The sequence below is a fragment of the Elgaria multicarinata genome, chromosome 4 (genome assembly GCF_023053635.1).
Source record: "Elgaria multicarinata webbii isolate HBS135686 ecotype San Diego chromosome 4, rElgMul1.1.pri, whole genome shotgun sequence".
Taxonomy (NCBI): Eukaryota; Metazoa; Chordata; class Lepidosauria; order Squamata; family Anguidae; genus Elgaria; species Elgaria multicarinata.
Genome location: NC_086174.1, coordinates 617,387 through 636,011, shown reverse-complemented (window position 1 = coordinate 636,011; position 18,625 = coordinate 617,387). Strand labels below are relative to the sequence as shown.

At 59.5% G+C, this 18,625-nt stretch overlaps 2 protein-coding genes across 6 annotated transcripts; one reads left to right on the top strand and one right to left on the bottom strand.

Annotated features, from left to right (window-relative positions):
- The first annotated feature begins 404 nt into the window (after nt 1-404).
- On the top strand, nt 405-12,720 carry KHK (ketohexokinase). Of its 5 annotated transcripts, none has more exons than XM_063123671.1 (8): nt 405-522; nt 839-955; nt 3,602-3,736; nt 9,866-9,938; nt 10,588-10,734; nt 10,986-11,074; nt 11,904-12,061; nt 12,277-12,418. In XM_063123671.1, exons 1-8 carry the CDS (start codon nt 431-433, stop codon nt 12,360-12,362), a joined length of 897 nt encoding a protein of 298 aa, XP_062979741.1. In that variant the 5' UTR covers nt 405-430; the 3' UTR covers nt 12,363-12,418. The 5 variants fall into 5 exon arrangements, with proteins under 5 accessions (XP_062979741.1, XP_062979742.1, XP_062979740.1 ...); XM_063123672.1 differs by lacking the exon at nt 3,602-3,736 and adding an exon at nt 3,395-3,529; XM_063123670.1 differs by lacking the exons at nt 3,602-3,736; nt 11,904-12,061 and adding an exon at nt 3,395-3,529 and having other exon boundaries at nt 12,277-12,720.
- A 699-nt stretch (nt 12,721-13,419) lies between these two features.
- CGREF1 (cell growth regulator with EF-hand domain 1) lies at nt 13,420-17,869 on the bottom strand. Its single transcript, XM_063125508.1, has 5 exons — nt 17,708-17,869; nt 17,491-17,562; nt 16,669-16,739; nt 14,940-15,064; nt 13,420-13,881 (listed from the first exon to the last, which is right to left on the bottom strand). Exons 1-5 carry the CDS (start codon nt 17,797-17,799, stop codon nt 13,513-13,515), a joined length of 729 nt encoding a protein of 242 aa, XP_062981578.1. The 5' UTR covers nt 17,800-17,869; the 3' UTR covers nt 13,420-13,512.
- Between the last annotated feature and the right edge of the window lie 756 nt (nt 17,870-18,625).

The following is an 18,625-nucleotide window of genomic DNA, read 5'->3' as shown; positions in this document are numbered from 1 at the left end:
CAGTCCCGCCCCGTCGCCCCCTGGCTGCAGCAGGCGGATCACCTCGTGGCGGGATAATGCCGGGCGGGGGCGCTTCCCTTCGGCGGAGCCTGGCGCGCTCCCGCTCCAGCTCCCCGGCCCTCCGTCCGTGCGTCCCGTCTGCGCGGCGGGCGACCTCGGCAGGCCAGGAGGCGGGGGCGGGGCTGAGAAGGCGCCCGGCTGCCCGATTGGCTGGCTACTTCCTCTGGGCGGGTCAGTGAGAGGAGGGCCGCGATTGGCCTGTTTCGAGGAGGCAGCCAACCAGAGCCAGGCTCTCGGGCCCAGGGCCGCCCCGGGGGGCCGGCGGAGCGGCGTCTGCAGGCACCGGGGCGGCGGCGGCGCTGCTGCTGCTGCTGCTGCGAGGTCCCGGCGGCGCGCGGGTCGAGGCCGGAGCGGGGCGCCCGCGCAGCCCATGGCGGAGAAGCGCATCCTGTGCGTCGGCCTCGTGTGCCTGGACGTCATCAGCGTGGTGGACCGCTACCCGCCCGAGGACTCGGACACCAGGTCCGCGCTTCTGCGCCGGGGGCGCGCGGCCCGGGGGCGGCGGCGGCGGCGGGGGGCGGGCATCCGGAGAGACCCGTACTAACCGCTCCCTGGGGACGGGAGCAGAGCTCCCCCCCGCACCGACGCCGTTTCCGTACGAGCGGAGGGCGGCCGGGAGTGCCCAAGGGGAGCGGCGCCCAGGGCGCGGGGGGCTGCCGCCGCCGCCGCCGCCGCTGCTGCCTGCCTGCCTGCCTGCCTGAGCGCGGGAGGCTGAGGCGGCGCTTCCGTGCTTGCCTTCCCTGCCTGCCTGTCTGCCTCCTTGCTTGCTTGCTTGCAGGTGCCTGTCGCAGCGCTGGCAGCGCGGGGGGAATGCCTCCAACACGTGCACCGTCCTGGCCCTGCTGGGCGCCCCGGCCGCCTTCATGGGCTCGCTGGCTCCCGGCCACGCTGCAGAGTAAGTGCCAGAGCGGGCGCGGGGAGGGCGCCTCCGTCCCCGGGCCTGGCGGAGAACAGGGACGGAGCTGCGAGAGGAGCCGCTTCAGGCTGGCCCGATCGGGACTGCGCTGCAGGACCACCGCGGGGCGCCCCGGGCCAAGGGGGGGGGGGCTTGCCCAACAGCGTTTTGGCGAGGCTGGGGCAATCGGCTGAGAGGATCAAGGGAAGAAACCCCCCCACGCACCCAGGAGCGCGCCCTCGCAAGCCAGGCCTCGGGGCAGCGGAGGTCCCGTTAACCCCCCCCCCTTTCTCCCAGAGCCCCGCAGGTGTTGGCCCCTTTCCCTCGCCCTTCCTGCTCTCCTGCCCTGGCGCTGGCTTGTGTCCATGGCCCTGGAGTGGGGAAGTTGCCAGCGGCTCCGCTGGTGGATGGGTCAGCCCGGCGGGGAACAGGGCCACCGCCTGTAGGAGACGGGCAAAAGTCTCTGGCACACACTGCTCAGCGTTTCCAGGTGCCTGGAAAACCTTCTCCTGCTACATTTCCCCATGGTGTCCTCCCTCCCTGCCCCTAACTTTTAGAAATGGATTTGTTTCATGAAATTAATTAGTAAAACAGTGAATGAATAACCAGCATTCTTCTGGTACAGTAAAGATTAACGACATGTTCAGTGGGGCGGACTCCCAAGTAAGCAGGTTTAGGGTTGCAGAATAAATGTATTATCCCATAGACGAGACTCTTCATCATCCTTATGAACTGTGATCCTCAGTTGGCAGGTGGTGGTGGTGGTGGTGGTGTGTGTGTGTGTGTGTGTGTGTGTGTGATGTATTGGTCTAAGTAGAAGGGCATGGGGGGCGGAGTGGAAACTGGCTAAAATGGCAATGAAATACAAAAACTGTAGAGTCTGACAGCGTACAGTATAAGAACATAAGAAGGGCCATTCTGGATCAGACCCAGGGTCCATCTAGTCCAGCACTCTGTTCACACAGTGGCCAAGCAGCCATCGGCCAGGGACCAACAAAGCAGGACATGGTGCAACAGCACCCTCCCACCCATGTTCCCCAGCAACTGGTGCCTTTAGACTTACTGACGAATAGTGGAGATAGCACACGACCATCAGGGCTAGTAGCCATTGCAGACTACAAGATAAAGGAAGCCAGATTCCAGTTGGACATCAGGAAAAACCTCCTGACTGTTAGAGCGGTACAACAATGGAATCAGTTACCTAGGGAGTTGTGGGCTCTCCCACACTAGAGGCCTTCAAGAGGCAGCTGGACAACCCTCTGTCAGGGATGCTTTAGGGTGGATTCCTGCATTGAGCAGGGGGTTGGACTCGATGGCCTTGTAGGCCCCTTCCAACTCTGCTATTCTATGATTCAGTGATGTCTCTTGCTTGTTTCATCATAACTGGCCACTAATACTGTTTGAGCCATACATGCATATTTTATGGTCTCACACTGTATTATTATCTGTCTTGAGAGGTGCCTTAGGGGCCAGGGCCTATACATTAATTCTTGAACCCTCATCTGGGAGTTATAGATTTGTTGCTGGGTGGGGCTGATCCATACAGTCACAGTTTCTCTCTTGGTCAGGTGAGTCACAGACGTACCTGTTCAAGTAAGAGAAGCCAACTAGCAGGAATGCTTCTCATAAGCCCAGTGGCCATTCAAAACCACAATAGTTGGAGATTACAGAATCATTTTAGCATTGCTAATTTAATAAACAGCTGTAGAGGGACAGGAAACTGTTGGGCATGGATGAATACTTCATTCACTTAACAATGCTATGACTGACAGTGTTGTCCTCAATTACTGCCACTGTGAGTATTTTACATACATTTAACTGAATAGTTGCAGATGGTACTTCTTGCATTTCATTGCCATTTAACCTCACAGTTTTACAGATGTGTCCATTTGCGTGTGTATTGCACACATTACTGTCAAATGAGGATAACACTTCATGCATCTGGCTTTGCAAAATATGGATAGAAAAACCAGTAATAAACACACAACCAGCAGAGAGTCTTGTGGGCACCTTAAACACGAATGTGGGTAGGGTGGCTGGAGCAGTCCTGGCTTGAGCCACTGCCTTTTGAGAGTCCTGGGGCTTGGCTCTAGGCCATGTGAGGAAATGAAGAAGCATGTGCTTCTGAGCATGTGAAGAATGCCTCGAGTCACCTCTGAGCAGCCCTGCAGCTGAAAGGCAACTCCGCTCCTTAATCCTGGTGAGAGAGGGTTGGACATTTCCAAGCTACCCCAGTGCCTGGAAACAAACCGGGAGTATTTGCAAGGGTATTTGCAAGGGTATTTGCAAGTATTTGCTGTTCCCTGCCACTCTCATGCGCTCGGTGGGTGCCAGCTCCTGTGAGGCAGCGGTGGCGCACCTGCTGATGGGAAGAGCGCCCCCCACGCTCCTCCCTTGAGAGATCCCCCCCCCAGGTGCTAATATTCTCTGCCCACCCAGCTTTGTCCGTGGCGACTTCCAGCACTACGAGGTGGACCTCGCCCATGTGGCCGTGCACCCGGCATGCACCTTGCCCATCTCGATGGTGATCAGCAACGCGGCAACAGGCACCCGCACCATCCTGCACGCTGCGAGGTGCGTAGGCCAAGTGCTCCGACCTTGCGGGGAGTTCTAACCTCTCTCTCTCCCTCCCTCCCCGGCTCCAAGCTTCATCCTATCCGATTTCCAGCGCCGCAGCGTGGATGTCGCCCACTTGGTCTGGCAGAGCCGGGGGGAGACGCCGTGCGCCTGCTGCCTTGTCAACTGCCGCAATGGCTCTCGGACGGTCACTCTCTATGACACGTAAGGCCTGGCCCGGCCCCGCTGCTGCCGCCTCCAACCCCCCTGCCAGTGGGTGGCGCCAGAGGGCTCGCTACCGTCTGCTCCAGGCCAGGCCTGCCAGGGGTATGTGGGCGAGGAGACCCAGCCTGCTCCAGCAACCCTCCAGACTCTGCCAGAGGTCTCACCAGGGCCATGTTCACATGCACTCACCTTTGGGAGTGAGCTTTTCATGCTTCCACTCTGCTTGGAGGGAAGAAGAGGCCCGGCCCGGCCAACGCCTCCCCTGAGCCCATGATGCTTCTGTAAACTGTAGCGGAGTGAACCGGCCCCTCCCCTTTGAATGAAGAGAGCCATTCTGGGACATGGGCAGGACTGTGCCCCCCATTGCCCCCCCCATTCAAAGGCAAAGTAAAAGGCATTCTGGTCCAAGAGAAGCCCAAATCCTGCACCAAGGGAAGCTGAGGCCAGCGGCCCTGTATCAATGACCAGAGAGGCCGTCCTGATTGTCTGTTGCAGCCTAAACATCAGAGCCTTGGATGCCACAAGACCCCTGTGGAATTTTTCCTGCATCAATTAAGTACCATCAATCTCCATTTTTAATGCTCTTGCATGATCTGTTTTGCTAATCGTGAAAGGGGCCAGGAGTTATTCAGGGCACTGAAGGCCCATCAGCACTACCACCCTTCCCTGCACCTCTGGGCCCAGGATGTGGGTTTTTTTAGCCATCCTTAACTTTTCAGATTTCAGCAGTCAGTCACTGCTCTTCCCCCCCCCCCAATTGTTTTTTGTTAGTTTGTTTTAAACAACGAAAGAGCTGTAACTGGATCACCTGACATTTGGGTTAGAGATTTTTCTACTCAAATGCAGTGGGAGGGGGGACGCTCAGATAGAATGTTTATCCCTCCCACTCTCCATGCATGTTATTTTCCCTTTCCAAAATCTCCCGGAAGCTGCTGTTAGTCCTGCGGTGTGTGTGTGCTCTAGATGAAGTGCCACCGTCCGTCCCCCCACTGGAGGGCTTTGGAGAGGTGTATTTGATAAGGGAACAGTTTGCACATACATGTGTGTGGCTGCACATGCACACACATGCATGGCCGCCTGAGCAAATTGGCAGCGCTCTGTAGCTTGGAAGAGAGACTTTGGGGAGGTCCAGTTGCATTCTCTGGCTCTCTGTTCCTTGCTTGTGTGGGATGATTGCAGCAGCAGCTCCCCACCCCTGGGTATGTACGCCCAGGACTTCCCTGCACTTCCCCGTGTGGGGAAACTGAGGCACAGCCTCCTCAGCAGGTGTGCCACTCCCTTCTTGCTCTCCCTTCCCCCAAGTTGTGCTTCTAAGAGCTGCTGTGCCGAAAGCAAGCTCCTCGCTGCTCAGGTGTCTGGCCAGGAAGAGTGGTGTCTGGGCTTCTGTGCCTCTGCTCCAGCGGCACTTCCACTGTTGGCTGGCCAGAGGCAGAGGAGGCTGGAGCACTGGCTGCACTATAGAAGGGGGGGGGTCCTGGGAGGTGCAGGGCAGGAGTTCTGTCTTGCCTGGGGAGCTGCAGCCCCTGACATGTCTCTTCTGCACCCCTATTCCAGACAAAGCCCTTGCTTGGCCCTTTCACCTTTGGCCTTGGCCCTCAGGCCTGAGGCCAGGACTCTTGGGTTCTTTGGAAGGGAGTGAGACTCAGGCAGCCAGGACTTTGGGGCCACTCGCCTTGATCCAGCAGCAGTAGCTCTCTGCCCCCCCCCCAGCTTCCCTTTGCGAAAGTCCCGGCAGGTGGAGAAAGACGAAGGTGGCAATGTCTGGCGACGTGCTCGCCTCCTCCCCCACTTCTTATTATTACTAATTATTGCTAATATTAATGATTAATCTTGTACTTTGAAGGTACAAAGTGCCTTGTGGTTTTTATCTGGTTGGTCATTAATAGTGAAGGTGCCCCTTTTTTCTCGCAAGACGTTTCCTTCTGCCTTTTAACAGAGACAAAAACAGGCGGAAACTGTAAGGGCATCGGAGGAGGGGGGATTAATGTCCCACTGGCCAGATGTCTGCTGAAGGCAAATTCTCAGCCCAACATGCCCCCTGCTGGTCCCATTTTGCAGACAGGAGGCAGTGAGCCTGAGAGATGCGGGGACACTCAGTAATTCCAAGACCCCCAGATTCATACCAAGTTGTCATCTTTTTTTCTATTTTAAAGTATTTTTGTTTTTGTTTAAGGAACAACATTGAAACTTTTTAAAAAAACAACATCGGAATTCCCCCGCCCCCCGTGCGCCCTACATTTGATTTCTAACCACAAAGATACAAAAAATGCAGTACAGGGCCACCTTACATAGAATCATAGAATAGTTGAGTTGGAAGGGCCCCACAAGGCCATCGAGTCCAACCCTAAAGCATCCCTGACAGAGGGTTGTCCAGCTGCCTCTTGAAGGCCTCTAGGGTGGGAGAGCCCACCACCTCCCTAGGTCACAGTCATGAAGTTTTTCCTGATGTCCAGCTGGAATCTGGCTTCCTGTCACTTGAGCCCGTTATTCCGTGTCCTGCACTCTGGGAGGATCGAGAAGAGATCCTGGCCCTCCTCTGTGTGACAGTAGCCATTCCCCAATAAATGTAAATCGAAGGATATCAGGGTGGCTGTTGCTGCAACAGACTCTGAGGCTGCGAGAAACCCCATGGCCTGAGCTTGTCTGTTACCTCCGGTTCATGGCCCAGTTCAGGAACCGAATGGAGAGGGCTGCTGGAGCAGGCTGGAAGGGGGCTTAGATTGCTCCCCCCCCCCAGCACAGTAGCCCAGAGTGGTGCCACCCACGGGGAGGAAGGGAACATCCCTGCATGGAAAATCAAGACCTCATTCCCTGTTAATTCTTGGTAAATGGCTGATTCAGCACAATGCTGCTAATTCAGCACAATGCAGCCAATGAACTTCACCAGTGCTAATTCCTGATCGGCCTTCCTGGGAACGGTGTGCTGTGGTTTTTGCGCCTCCTTGCATTCCCCCACAAGTCTTTTGGGCTCGCAGGATGAGAGCTGCTGGCGTGCCGACCTCCAGCCCGGAGCAGGGGCCAAACCTGGCTTCTGGACCCTGGCAGGTGAGAGGCTGGGGGCTGCCCAGGACCCCACAAATGAAGGTAGACGCCTGCCCACGCCTGTGCTTTTGGGAAATTGCAAAGTGGCTAGCAAGCAGGGGTGTTGGGCAGAAAGGGGGAGGTGCTTGTGTTGGGGAGAAAAGGGGGATGGAAGAGCCCCCCCCCCGGCTTTGAGCAGCCCGCCCCCTCCATGATGGCCCTCTTTATTAGGAGACGGCAGCAGAGGCGGCAGTTCCCCTTACCCGTGCCGGCATCTCCGTGTCAGAGGCCAAGGAGGAGGGCTCAGCACTGCTGGCGGCAGGCTCAAGTCCACTCCTCCAGGCTGGGGGTGGGGGGCCCTTGGCCTCTCTCACTGTCACCCCCCACCCCCGCCAACAGACTGCCAAGGCCTGGTTAATGATTTTTGTGGTCAGGATGCTGGCCCATGGCACCCTGGAAGCGTGGCTCAGGCGGCCTTTGGCCTTGGGGCTGGCCCTGTCTCTCCTGTTCTGGTGGTTAATCATTGAAATGGGAAGAGTTCAGCCCCTGCAAACAGGGGCCGAGAGTCTGCTAGTAAGCTTTGCTGGAGGAGCATCTACATCCCCACAGGCTGCCCAGCGCGGAGCCCCCAGACTCTGTTGCCAGTGGGCAGGACAAGAGAGTTATTTATTTATTTATTGCATTTGTATACCACCCCAGAGCCGAAACTCTCTGAGCAGTTCACATAAGATAAAAAACATTTAAAAACAATATACAAAGATTAAAAACCACAAAAACAAGCAAAATACACATACATTTAAAACCACTATAACAACTTTAAAAACAATGAGCCAAAAAAACCAGACCCACAGTCATTACATATTGCTAAATGGGAGAAGAGAAAAGTCTTGGCCTGGTGCTGAAAAGATCATGTCAGCGTCAGGTGGGCCTTGTCAGGGAGATTGTTCCACAATTGGGGGGCCACCACAGAGAAGGCCCTCTCTCTTGTTGCCGCCCTCCGAGCTTCCCTCAGAGTAGGCACACCGAGGAGGACCTTCAATGTTGAACGTAGTGTTCGGGTAGGTTCATGTTGGTTCAGGAGTTAAGAACAGAGCATGGGTCACACCAAACCGCTCTCTGCTCTGGAGATCCCACAAGCAGGATGGGAGGGCAACAGCACCCTCCTGCCCATGTTCCCCAGCAACTGTTTCACTGAGGCAAACCAATACCAGAGGCAAACCAATACCTGACTAGTAGCCCTGGACAGCCGCTGCCCCCATGGATTTTTCTAACTTAACACCATCCATGTTCAGGGCCGTTGCTACAACTTGTGGTAGTGAATGCCGTAGTTTAACTCTGTGCTGTGTGAATCATAGAATAGCAGAGTTGGAAGGGGCCTACAAGGCCATCGAGTCCAACCCCCTGCTCAATGCAGGGATCCACCCTAAAGCATCCCTGACAGAGGGTGAAGACGGAGTGCCTTTGCTCTGTCCTGAATCTTTTGCTGTTCAGTTTTATGGGATGTCCCCACTAGGTTCCGGTATTATGAGGGAGAAAAACTACCCACTTCTCCATGATATGTATGATTTCATGTGCTTGTCATATCTCCCACCCACCCACCCCTACATACCACCTTTTCTGAAGTTAAAGCTCCTCTCCCTTGTGGCCTTTCCTCACAGGGGAGTTGCTCCAGCCCCTGGACCATTTTGGTTACCCTTTGCAGCATCTTTTTGAATTCTAGCGAATGGGTTTCTTGGTGGTGGGCTTGGAAGTCTACAGTGCATCCGAAATATGAGCTCCTTCGAGCATGGATGCCATGAATGCTGAATAGCTACAGTCAGGCGCTTCAATGCCAGGACTGGGAAGAAGGGCTTTTGGGCAAGATGGCGTTCCCAGAGGCGTGTGCCTCAGCCCGTTGTTGAGACCTGGAGCATCCCTTGCTTGCCAGGTAGACAGTAGGCACAGGGTCAGAGGCTGCCGTGCCGAAGGCCAAGATATTGTCATAGAAACCAGGCCCGGCATTCTGGCTTCAAGCTGTCCCAAAGCCCTGCCAAATTTATTTATTTATTTATTTAAAATATTTATATCCCACCCTATATCACTCAGATCTCAGGGCGGCATACAGATAAAAACATACAGTATAAAACAATAAATATACACAGTTAAAAACAAATTAAACCATAATCCAAGTTAAAACAATATATAATTTAAAAGCAATAGATGCAGTTAAAACAATGTGCCAGTGAGTTTAACCATCAAAGGCTTTGTTAAAAAGCCATCAGATGCAGCTGGTCTGGGGCCTTCGGGGCAGGCTGTGCTCCTCCTTAAGAGTCAGCAGAACGGAGGGCAAGAGCACCTGGCCCTTGTGCTGAGGGAGGGACGTGTCTGCCTGTCTGTTCTGGTCCTTCGTACCTCTGTGAATGTGAGCCAGGAAGGCTGTTACATGAGACTTGCCCTCTTGGATCCCTTCTGCTCAGAGGCGAGCCCAAACAACACGGCTATCTGCTAGGTACTCAGGTTGAGGAGGAAGGGGTTCCGTAGTAGTGGTAGGGCAGTTACCAAGGTGAGATGCTTCACGTATCCTTGCTGTCCACATTTGGGAGCTTAAATGCCCAGGCTTCTTGGTCCATTTCAGAAACATGCTTAGAGGCAGCCCCTTAGCGATGCGTGGTTCAAATCCTTTGGGGTTTGTAGATCAAAGCCAACACCTTGAATTGCCCCCTAATTCATATAGCAGGGAAGAGAAACTGACATTCTGCTTGCAAGTCCTACGTGCAAGGCAGGAAGTGAGCCTCGGCAATGGAGACAAATGGCAACGTGCCCCTCTTGCTCTCCTGCCCTCCTTAAGAGTGTCTCAGAGGCATCTGGATTGGGACCGTGGGAACAGACTGCTAAGACTGGAACCTTTGGCTTCCAGTCAGGGCAAGTCAGGCTTGAGCTGGGGGAGGCCAAGGATTAGCATTCTTCTGTCTCTGGACTTTTGAAACTGGCATTGCGCTTTTTAATCAGTTACCTGCTCCATGCCTTTGGGCTTGCTGAAATCACCTTGGGTGGGAGAGGGAGCCGTCAAGGTCTTGTGTCCACCCGTCTCATGGAACTTTGTGTCCCCCACTTCCACTCCACCCACAGCAACCTGCCAGATGTGTCAGCTGCTGATTTCGAGCAGGTCAACCTGTCTCAATACAAGTGGATCCACTGGGAGGTTAGTGAGCAAGATTCTGACTGGGAAGGGGGGGCACCTGCACGGGGGGAGGGGCAGCAGGACCTGCTGAGATGAGGCTCCCCTGGTGCGTGGCCATCTGTTTGCAAACTGGCTACTGTGGCTACGTGCTGCTTAAACTGTACACACACACACACACACACACAGAGTAGCTGGCCTGTGGCTCAAACCAGGCTTGCCCAATAAAACGGCCATTGTCACCCCCACCCCAATTGCTATTGGAGCCCCACCCACCCCCACCTGCCTTTATGGCCTTTTGCATTTGGGGACACTTATTTATCTGAGATGTTTATGCCGCCTTTGAACACAAAAGTCCAGTGTGGCGTACTACATTGAACTACGGCAACCACATCTTAAAACCACAAACACAATAAAAGCAAAACCAACACATCTGCAGAAGAGCTGCCAAAAGGAGGGGCCTTGTCCAAGCGGGCTTCAGCTGCTTCTGGAAGAGTGACATGGAAGGGTGACGGAGCCCTCCTTACATCCACGTAAACTGGTATTTTCAGCAGGGCATTCGTAGGTCTTTGCGTTGGTGGGGCTCCCTGGACCTCCAAGAGTAACGTGGGGTGGTGGTGGTGGCAGTGCCCACCTGCCTGCCTGATTGAGCACGCTCCCCTCTGCCTCCCAGGGCAGGAACGCCTCCGAGCAGGTGAAGATGCTGCAGAGGGTGGAGAAACACAACCGAACCTGCCCGGCCTCTGAGCGCGTGGCCACCTCTGTGGAGGTGGAGAAGCCACGGCCGGAACTGTACCAGCTCTTTCCCCATGGAGACGTGGTAAGGCGCCTGGGAGTGTGTGCGTCCCCAGTTGAAGGAGAAGCCACAGCCTTGGGGCACGCCTGCCCAATTGGCCCAGGCCCCCCCCCCCCACAGCACCAGGGCTGCTCCAGCTCCCCAGGGGGCTGCACTGTGCCCCTCGCCCTCCGCACCATGGCCACCGAGGGCGAGAGCAGCCCTGGGACCTCCCTCCCCACCCTGGTGGTCCCATCCTTGCAGCTGTGACCTTGCTGCTCTCTCCCTCCCTCCAGGTGTTCGTCAGCAAGGACGTGGCCAGGGCCTTGGGGTTCTGCTCAGCCCCAGAGGCTGTGAAGGGGCTGTACGGGCGCCTGAAGCCAGGGTAAGTGGAGGCGCCTGCAGGGGGAGCCACGAAGTGGGGCAGCAGCGCAGAAGGGTCCCATTACCTTGCGCAGCCAGGGGCCCTCCAGCCGCCCTGGCACTACAGCGCCCAGAACGCCCCTGGCTGAGGGAGGCTGCTAGAGGGCCCCCACCGCGGCGGGGGCAGGGGCGGGAGCTGGAGGGGAGGGAGCGCGCGCCAGCCAGCTTCACAACTGCGCGCCGGGAGGGGCGGCGGGTCGGTGGATGCAGGAGGCCCCAGGCGGACCCAGGTCAGGCGAGGCGAGGCAAGGCTCCTGCCTGAGAGCCTGCGGAGGGGAGGGGCGACACGACCGGGCACGAGGGAGGGAGCGGGCTCAGGCCCGGCCCCCTCGCCCCTCCTCCTCCTCCTCCCGGGCCGGGGGTGCCGCCGGGGCAGCTGCTGTCCAAGAGCCGGGCTTCCCTCCTTCGGCGAGAGCAGCTTCCTTTCTCCGCCCGCCTTTCCTTAGGGCCGAAGGAGCCCTTCTCGGTGGGGCAGCCACCCACCGACGCCGGCCAGGGGGCGGGCCCCACACGGTGCCGGACCCTCCGCGACGCCCCGCCCAGCTGCTCTCGCCTCCCCCGCCAGAGAGAAAGCGCCGGGGGTGGGGGGACGGGGCGCAGCCCTTTCCTAGGTCCCGTCCGTAGTGGGGGAGGGCAGAGAGGAAGGCGCTGCTCCCCCCCCGCGGACCGCCCCCCGCTTTCCGCTCAGCGCCTTCCAGCAGCCGCGAGCGTGTCTGGGACCGGGGGGGGGGTCCTGCAGCCAGCCAGCCCCCCCTTCAGCCGCCCCCCCCCGCACTGCCGTCCCCTCCCAGGGCCTCCTTGGTCTGCGCTTGGGCCGAGGCCGGGGCCGACGCAATGGGGCCAGACGGGTTGCTGGTGCACTCGGACGCCTTCGCCCCCGAGACGGTCGTGGACACGCTGGGGGCGGGAGACACCTTCAACGCGGCGGTGATCCTCGCGCTCAGCAGGGGTGAGTGGCGCCGGCGGCGGGCCCCTCCCTCGCCCGCCCGCCCTCCGCGGGTCAACTGGCGTCCCTCCGGGCCCCGTGGGGCGGGGCGGGGCGGGATGGAGGCGCCCTCGCTGCGGAGGAGCGGCACGAGGGAGGGGTCGTGGGGGGGGGCTCCGCCTGCCTGGCCGCCCTCCCGCCCTGGGCTTGAACGGCCACTCCGCTCTGTTCCGCGGCAGGGAAGCCTCTGCAGGCAGCGCTGACCGACGGGTGCCGCGTGGCTGGACGGAAGTGCGGCGTGCAGGGCTACGATGGGATCGTGTGAAGAAGCCGCGTCTGCCGCTGGGCCGGGAACCCGCCGGGGAGCCCAGTCTGCCGTCGGCGGCGCCCCCCGCACGTGCCCTGCTGCCGGGGCGCTCAGCCAGACTCTCTGCCCTGCCTGTACCAGGTGGTTCGTCCCGGCGGGCCCTGGGCGCCTCCCCCTGCCAACGGAGGGGGAGGGGCTGGCCTGTGTGCCGCTTCTCCAGTACAGACCAATAAAATGCTCGAACCAGCTGCTGGCTCCCTGTGCCACAACCAGCCCCACGCGAGAATCTGGGGAATCTGGGTCGGGAGGGGAGCGGGTGACTTCTGGAGGCCACACGGAACAGAGTCTGGCAGCGACGCCATTCCTTGCCCTGATCCAGTCGGCTAGAGGCCCAGCAGCTCCCCTTCTGTGGGGAGAGCCAGGCACAAGCCGGGCCGCCCTGCACCCCGGGCCGGCAGCCCCGGTTCCTTGCAACTTCCTCTTCCGGGGGCAGAAACACCTGTGCTTCAAAAGGTACTTTATTGGCAGGCTGAGGGAGACAAAGGCCCCGGAGGCACAGCAGGAAACCGAGGTTGCCTCCTTGGTCCCCTTCACTGAAGGAACAAGCCAGGTGGGAGGGCAGCTGGCTGATTGGGGCACAGGGAGAGGCCAGCCCCCGGCCCGGGCCTGCTTGCCCTCTGCTCTAGTAGAGAGAGCCTCTCTTGGGGCAGGAGAGGGGCTGAGCTAATAATGCCAGGCAGGAGATACTCCTAAGCTGCCCAGACAGCTTTGGCTATTGCACAGAATAGAGATGAGGACAATAATAATAATAATAATAATAATAATAATAATAATAATAATGTGAATTTACTGTCAGTTCCTGCCCTCGGCCGTCATTTTGAATGGGGCAGCTGTTGGAAAGGCATCTGTTCTCTGGCAGGGAGCGGGGTGCTTGTGGAGATCCTGGAACAGCGGGTTGCAGACTGGACAAGAGGGATATTGGGGGCTCCTTTGCCTACAAGTGAAGTGGGAAGCAGCGCAGGGAGCCAGAATGGGTTGCAAGGCTGGGGGACGCAGCCCACCTGCTCCTGGCACCTCCTCTCTGGACGTGGCCTCCAGGCAGCTGCCCGGCCTCTGGCCTCGGCCCAAACTGCCCCCGGTCCTGGCTCTCCTCCTGAATGGGTGTCTTTCAGTCCCTTGGAGCAGGAGGCGTCTCAGCCCCTTGTGGCTGTGGGTCCTGCAGTGCTTCCTGGCTGGTGCCCCCTCCATGCTTCTGTGGGAGAGGACTCAGCGAGGGGGCCTCCATCACGCCCTGCTCCTGAACGGTCAGTGGGGCAGCCGGGGGCTCTGTGGTGCCTTCTTGGCCACGGGGACCTGAGGGTGGCGCCTCGTGTCCCCCTGCTTCGGGAGGAGGCCACAGCACCGCTCCGTCTTCTTCATTGGGGGCGGCAAAGCGGGCCTGGCCCTGCCGTGGGGGCAGCAGCAGCTCAGAGGGCTCCAACAGTCCGTCCCAGTTGAGGTCTTGACTCTCCAGGATGCGATCCACCATGAGCACCACCTGCAGGGGGAGAGGGCGGGGCTCGGCCTAAGCTCACACTTCTGCCACACAGAGAGGCTGTCCTTAGGTGGCTCGTAAGTGAGGACTCGCACTTTTGATCTCTGCTTGCATGTCTGTGTTCAGATTAAAATATGAACACAAAAAGAGCTGCTCTGGATCAGGCCAAAAGCCCATCTGGGAAGCCCACATGAGTACCGCCCGCCCCCCCCCCCATGCACAACAGCCCCCTGCTGCTCTTCAGCAGCAAATGCTATTCAGGCTGCCCCTGAACCCGGGGGAAGCCCACAGCACCCACTGACAGCCTTTTGCCCTGGGAGCCCCTCTGAGCCGCCTTCAACTGCGCACCCTGTGGCAAAGTCTGTCCTTTCGTCTGTCCTGAGTCTCCCACCGTGCAGAACGGGCTTACCATCTCCCGGAGGATTTGCCTCGGGCGCCTTCTGCCTGTGCCCTGCCTCTTGCAGCCAAGCCTTGAAATGCCACTGGCTTCCTCCTCGCCCCGACGTGAACCATGGGCCTAAGGGAGGCCCTGCAGGGCAGCAGAGGGGGCCAGCGGGCAGGCACAGAAGAGGGGCAATGGGGCAGCCAGGACTGACCCAGCTCCAGTGACTGCTTCAGGGGGACAACGACGTTCCTGCTCCAACCCTTGTTATAAGTCACCTGGGAGTGACGCTGAGGTTTTGGGCCTGGCCTCTCCATACTCTGCTGTGGTGCCGTGGCTGCAGGCCATGAGCCAAGCACCAGGCCTGTGCAGGGGCTGCTTCTAGAAAAGGCCTCGGAGGACCATGTCTCCCCACAAGTAACGGACTTGCTGGAGGGCTTCCTGTCTTAACTGGGTCTGAGCCTGAAACTCAAGGAGCAGAAAGGGCTCCAAGGCCCAGTGGGGGGGGGGGTTCCCCGACCCCAGCAGCCCCCTCCCCACCAAGATGTCTGAAGCGAAATAATCCTCCGTTCCGTGGAACAGCCCAGTCAGGGAGAGTGCCACCACGAGGTTCCCGCTGACTTCCCCCCTGCCCCAGGTGCCACCCCCACCGGAGACCAAGGGGTGGAGCCGTGCTTACCCCATCAGGCGTGGGCTGCCCGTGGGCCTGTTGGGTTGCCAGCGCATTCAGCAGCCGCATGAATTCCAGCCCGTCCAGCCGGCCGCTCCGGTCGTAGTCATGGAGAGCAAAGAGAAGCAACAGCGCTGCAGACACGGGATGAGGGCGGGGAGGAGGAAGGGAGCCAAAATGGAAGAGGGGCCCGGACTGGTCAGGGCAAGAGCCATGGCTGGGGACCCACAGGCCGTGGGGCTGCTCTTTGCCTCGGGCACAATTCTCCCTCAGCAGCCCACCTCTCCTTCCTGCCCTATGGAAGGAATCTGCAGCCCCTTGTTCTCCAGAAGGCCCACTGCTGCCCCTCCCTCCTGTAGCCTGGGCTCCTCCCCTGCCAGTAGCTGCGGGGCGGGGCTTCACCACTATTTGAGACCACCTCATTTTATGTTTGCTGTTGATAACCTGTACCAGATTATTGATAGTGGAAAGATTAGAAGCTTTCCCACCCCTTTCTTTCCAGGTCACTGCTGTTGATATAGCCCAGAGGGTGGTGTGGGGGAGCGGAGGCGGGGTGGTGTTTGCTGAATCTTACGCAGGGCTGGTTGAGTCAACAGGTGGATTGGAGAGTACCTGGGGAGCCTGCCCCGCCCCGCCCAATACTCCACCTTGAATTCCATCCTGGAAGAATAGCAGGCTTTTAAGTGTCCTAGATAAATTTGCCAAATGTCACAGCACAGAAGAAATAAATCCTGAGACACAGGACTTGCAGCCACATCCGTCTCTACCGAAGAATCCTATCCTAGATTAAGTCTTGCATTTTGTCCACAGTCATCAAGCTGGAAAGACCACACGCAACCCCCCTCCCCTCTCCTCCTTGGGGTAAAACACCCCCAGGGCGTCCTCAGCCGCCCCAAAGGCCGAGGCAGCGAGTGGCTTATTTTTGGCCAGTTGCACAACATAATCACAGGGTTGCTTCAGCTGGTTAAGGCGGAACCCAAGGTGGAAGAGTGGAGAGAGAGAACACCAGAGACTGCCACGTGAGGTCAGGCCACGTCTTAAGCAAGAAGCAGGCACCTTTCAAGCATGGCTTGTTGTTCACACCAGGATTTAAAAGGCAAGATGTTCCATATCTGATGCACTTTGGCACATCCTGTAGATCAGTTGGAGGAGAGTAGCAGGACAGGGGGGCTGTTGATGCTCAGAACGAGCCCCACCCCCACCCTGCAAACAGATGTGTGTGGGGAGGGGGAAGCTGGGTGTAGCTACTTTAAAAGGAGAGGTGCCAGCTGTTGAGAGATCTTCTGCTCCTTTTGTTCTGCCGTGTCCCTGCACTCTCCATCACTGCCCTGGTGGAGTTCCTCTTCCTCCCCAGACTCCGCTGCTGCTGCTCAGGAAGCGGAGCCCTCCTGGGTCTGCCTGTCATGTGCCTTGCAGCTGCAGATCCCCCACTAAAGCAGCCTCCCACCACCAGGTGCCCTCCAGATGTGTTGGACTACAACTCCCAGCATCCCCTAGCTGGAGGGCGGAGGCAGCACAACAGCGTGCCCCTCTCTCCCCTGGGGTGTCTGGCTATTCCCTGGAACGTCCCTTCCAAGCCCAAATGGTCCCAGCGAGGGAGCAAAGAGCCGCTCCCGTTGCTGGGGGTCCTTCTGAGCCACACTGGCCAGGCTCGGGGATGCTCATGGCGAGCCCCCACCCCTGCTCCCCAGCTCAGAGCAGCACCCTGCCAGATCCAGCCTGCGCTCAGGCCTCTTACCCTGCTGCCTTGTCACAGCTCCAGCGTCTCCCTCCACCTGCCCAGTGGTCTTCAGGTAGTCCTGCAGCAGTCTAGGGCAGCCAAGCAGACCCAGGGTCAGAAGCACGCCCAGGCTGGCTGGACTCCCACCCCAGGAGACAGGCAGGGGGTTGTAGGGCTTGCGTGGGACAGGTGTGGCTGCAGCCACAGGCTACCAGACCTGGGCACAGCTGTCAGGGTACAGAGCCATGAGGGGGTCGTGCTGGGGAGGGAGCGGGCCAACTCATTTGCAGACAAAGAGGTCTGGGGGCTTTGGTCTGCCAGAAGGGGAACGACACACCCTCTGCGTTGGAGGATCTGCCTTGATGTGAGGACAGGATACTCTGCACATGGTCAGAGGCCTCCTTCATATGTGGCAGGGCTGAATCCTAGCTTTAAAATAGCTGGGGGGGGGGGATGCCTAAAAGAGCCCTGCGTGAGCATCAGCACCAGCTGGACACTCTCTGTTTCTGTGTGCGGGAGGGAGGCGAAGGGGGAGGCCTTGGAGAGGACCAGGGCTGAGCCTTCCTTGAGGATGGAGGGCAGGAGAAGATGCCTGGGCTTCAAGCAGTGGGGGGAGGCTCTTCGGGACATCATTGGGGTGCAAGAAAATTAGGTCAGTGGTGTGTGTATGGGGGTGGGGGTGGGGAGGGGAGGGGAGGCACCTTCCTGCCAATCAGTCAGTCCCCATCCAGATACGGACTATGCCAAGTCTGTGCTCCCCTCCAGACCTCTGACCTTCCCCAGCAGGCAGAGTGATGCTGGCTCCGGTGGGGCAGGGCGGTCATGCCAATGGGCACTCACCTCAGAGACTCCTTCCCTGGGTGTAGAGGGTTCAGGATGGCGTGGCCCCTGGAATCCTGGGGGGCCTCAGGCCTAGACAACACAGAGACAGTCAGGGAGGGCTCCCAGCTTCCCGCCCCCGCCCCACATGCTCTGACGGGGCTCCTTCCATGCCCTCAGCCCCCTAATGCCCCCCCATCTCTGTGCCAACTGCCCCCACTCCCGTGGCCCCTGGTACCTGTGACCGCCGTCCTTCGGTGCCGCCTGGCCGGCTGGCCCCAGGAGCAACACAGCAGCCAGCCACAGCCACAGCCGCTGCAGCTCCGCCATCTTCCTGGCACCCTTCAGAGCTTGGCCTTGTGCCAGGCTCCCATCAGCTCATGGCCTGCCGCCGCCAGTGCCAGAGGTCAGCACGGCGGGTGAGGCCCTTGGCGGGCGGCTCCGGACACCAGCAGGCACAGGGATGCCCAAAGCAGCCCAGTGGCACTGGGAGACGGGAGACGGGGAGGGGGTGGACGGAAACAGCCCGGGGAAGGCGGCCCTGCCTCGCGGGCCCAGGTCCGGCGTGGAATGATGCCCACCCGGCACCCGGTCTCCAAACGCGGTCAGCCAGCCGGGATCGTTCTGGGCCGAAGTCCCGCCAGGAGGGCTCGAACTCCTGCGCCGTTTCCAGCGGGCGCCTGGGCCCGGCGGCCCGAGGGCTCCAGCCCAGCCGACCTGCCCTGCTGACTGCCGCCAGCCCCGCGCGCCACGGGAGGGCCGCCGCCGCCGGGCCGCGTTCGGCTCGATCGCCCGGAGCGGGGACGGGGGCTGCACGCGACGGGACACACCGACCGACCGGCCGCCCCCTCCTGGGCGCTTCGCTGCCGCCCGTCCGTCCGTCCGCCGCACTCTCGGGCCACGTCGCGCCGCCGCCGCCGCCGCCGCCGCGCCCCTCCCCGCCTCCCGCCCCGCCCCGCGCGGCTCCTGGGGCCGCCGCCGCCGCCGCCCACTGGGCCATCCGGCCTCTCGGAGGCTGCCGGGGAGGCGCCCGGCGACGCCAGAGGGATCCCCGGGCCGGCCGGGGGCTGCTTTCGGGTCCCCCCGAGCTCTGGAGAGCATCTGGCCAGGCAGCGACGCCTGCGCAGAAAGGAGCGTCGCGATAATGCCCCCCCCG

Coding starts and splice junctions, on each gene's coding strand:
- KHK (XM_063123670.1), top strand. CDS start 431: ATGGCGGAGAAGCGCATCCTGTGCGTCGGCCTCGTGTGCCTGGACGTC. Junction 956..3,394: donor GCTCCCGGCCACGCTGCAGA/GTAAGTGCCAGA, acceptor CTGCCCACCCAG/CTTTGTCCGTGGCGACTTCC. Junction 9,939..10,587: donor ACAAGTGGATCCACTGGGAG/GTTAGTGAGCAA, acceptor TCTGCCTCCCAG/GGCAGGAACGCCTCCGAGCA.
- CGREF1 (XM_063125508.1), bottom strand. CDS start 17,799: ATGGCGGAGCTGCAGCGGCTGTGGCTGTGGCTGGCTGCTGTGTTGCTC. Junction 17,563..17,707: donor CCGAAGGACGGCGGTCACAG/GTACCAGGGGCC, acceptor TGTGTTGTCTAG/GCCTGAGGCCCCCCAGGATT. Junction 16,740..17,490: donor CCAGGGAAGGAGTCTCTGAG/GTGAGTGCCCAT, acceptor TGGCTGCCCTAG/ACTGCTGCAGGACTACCTGA.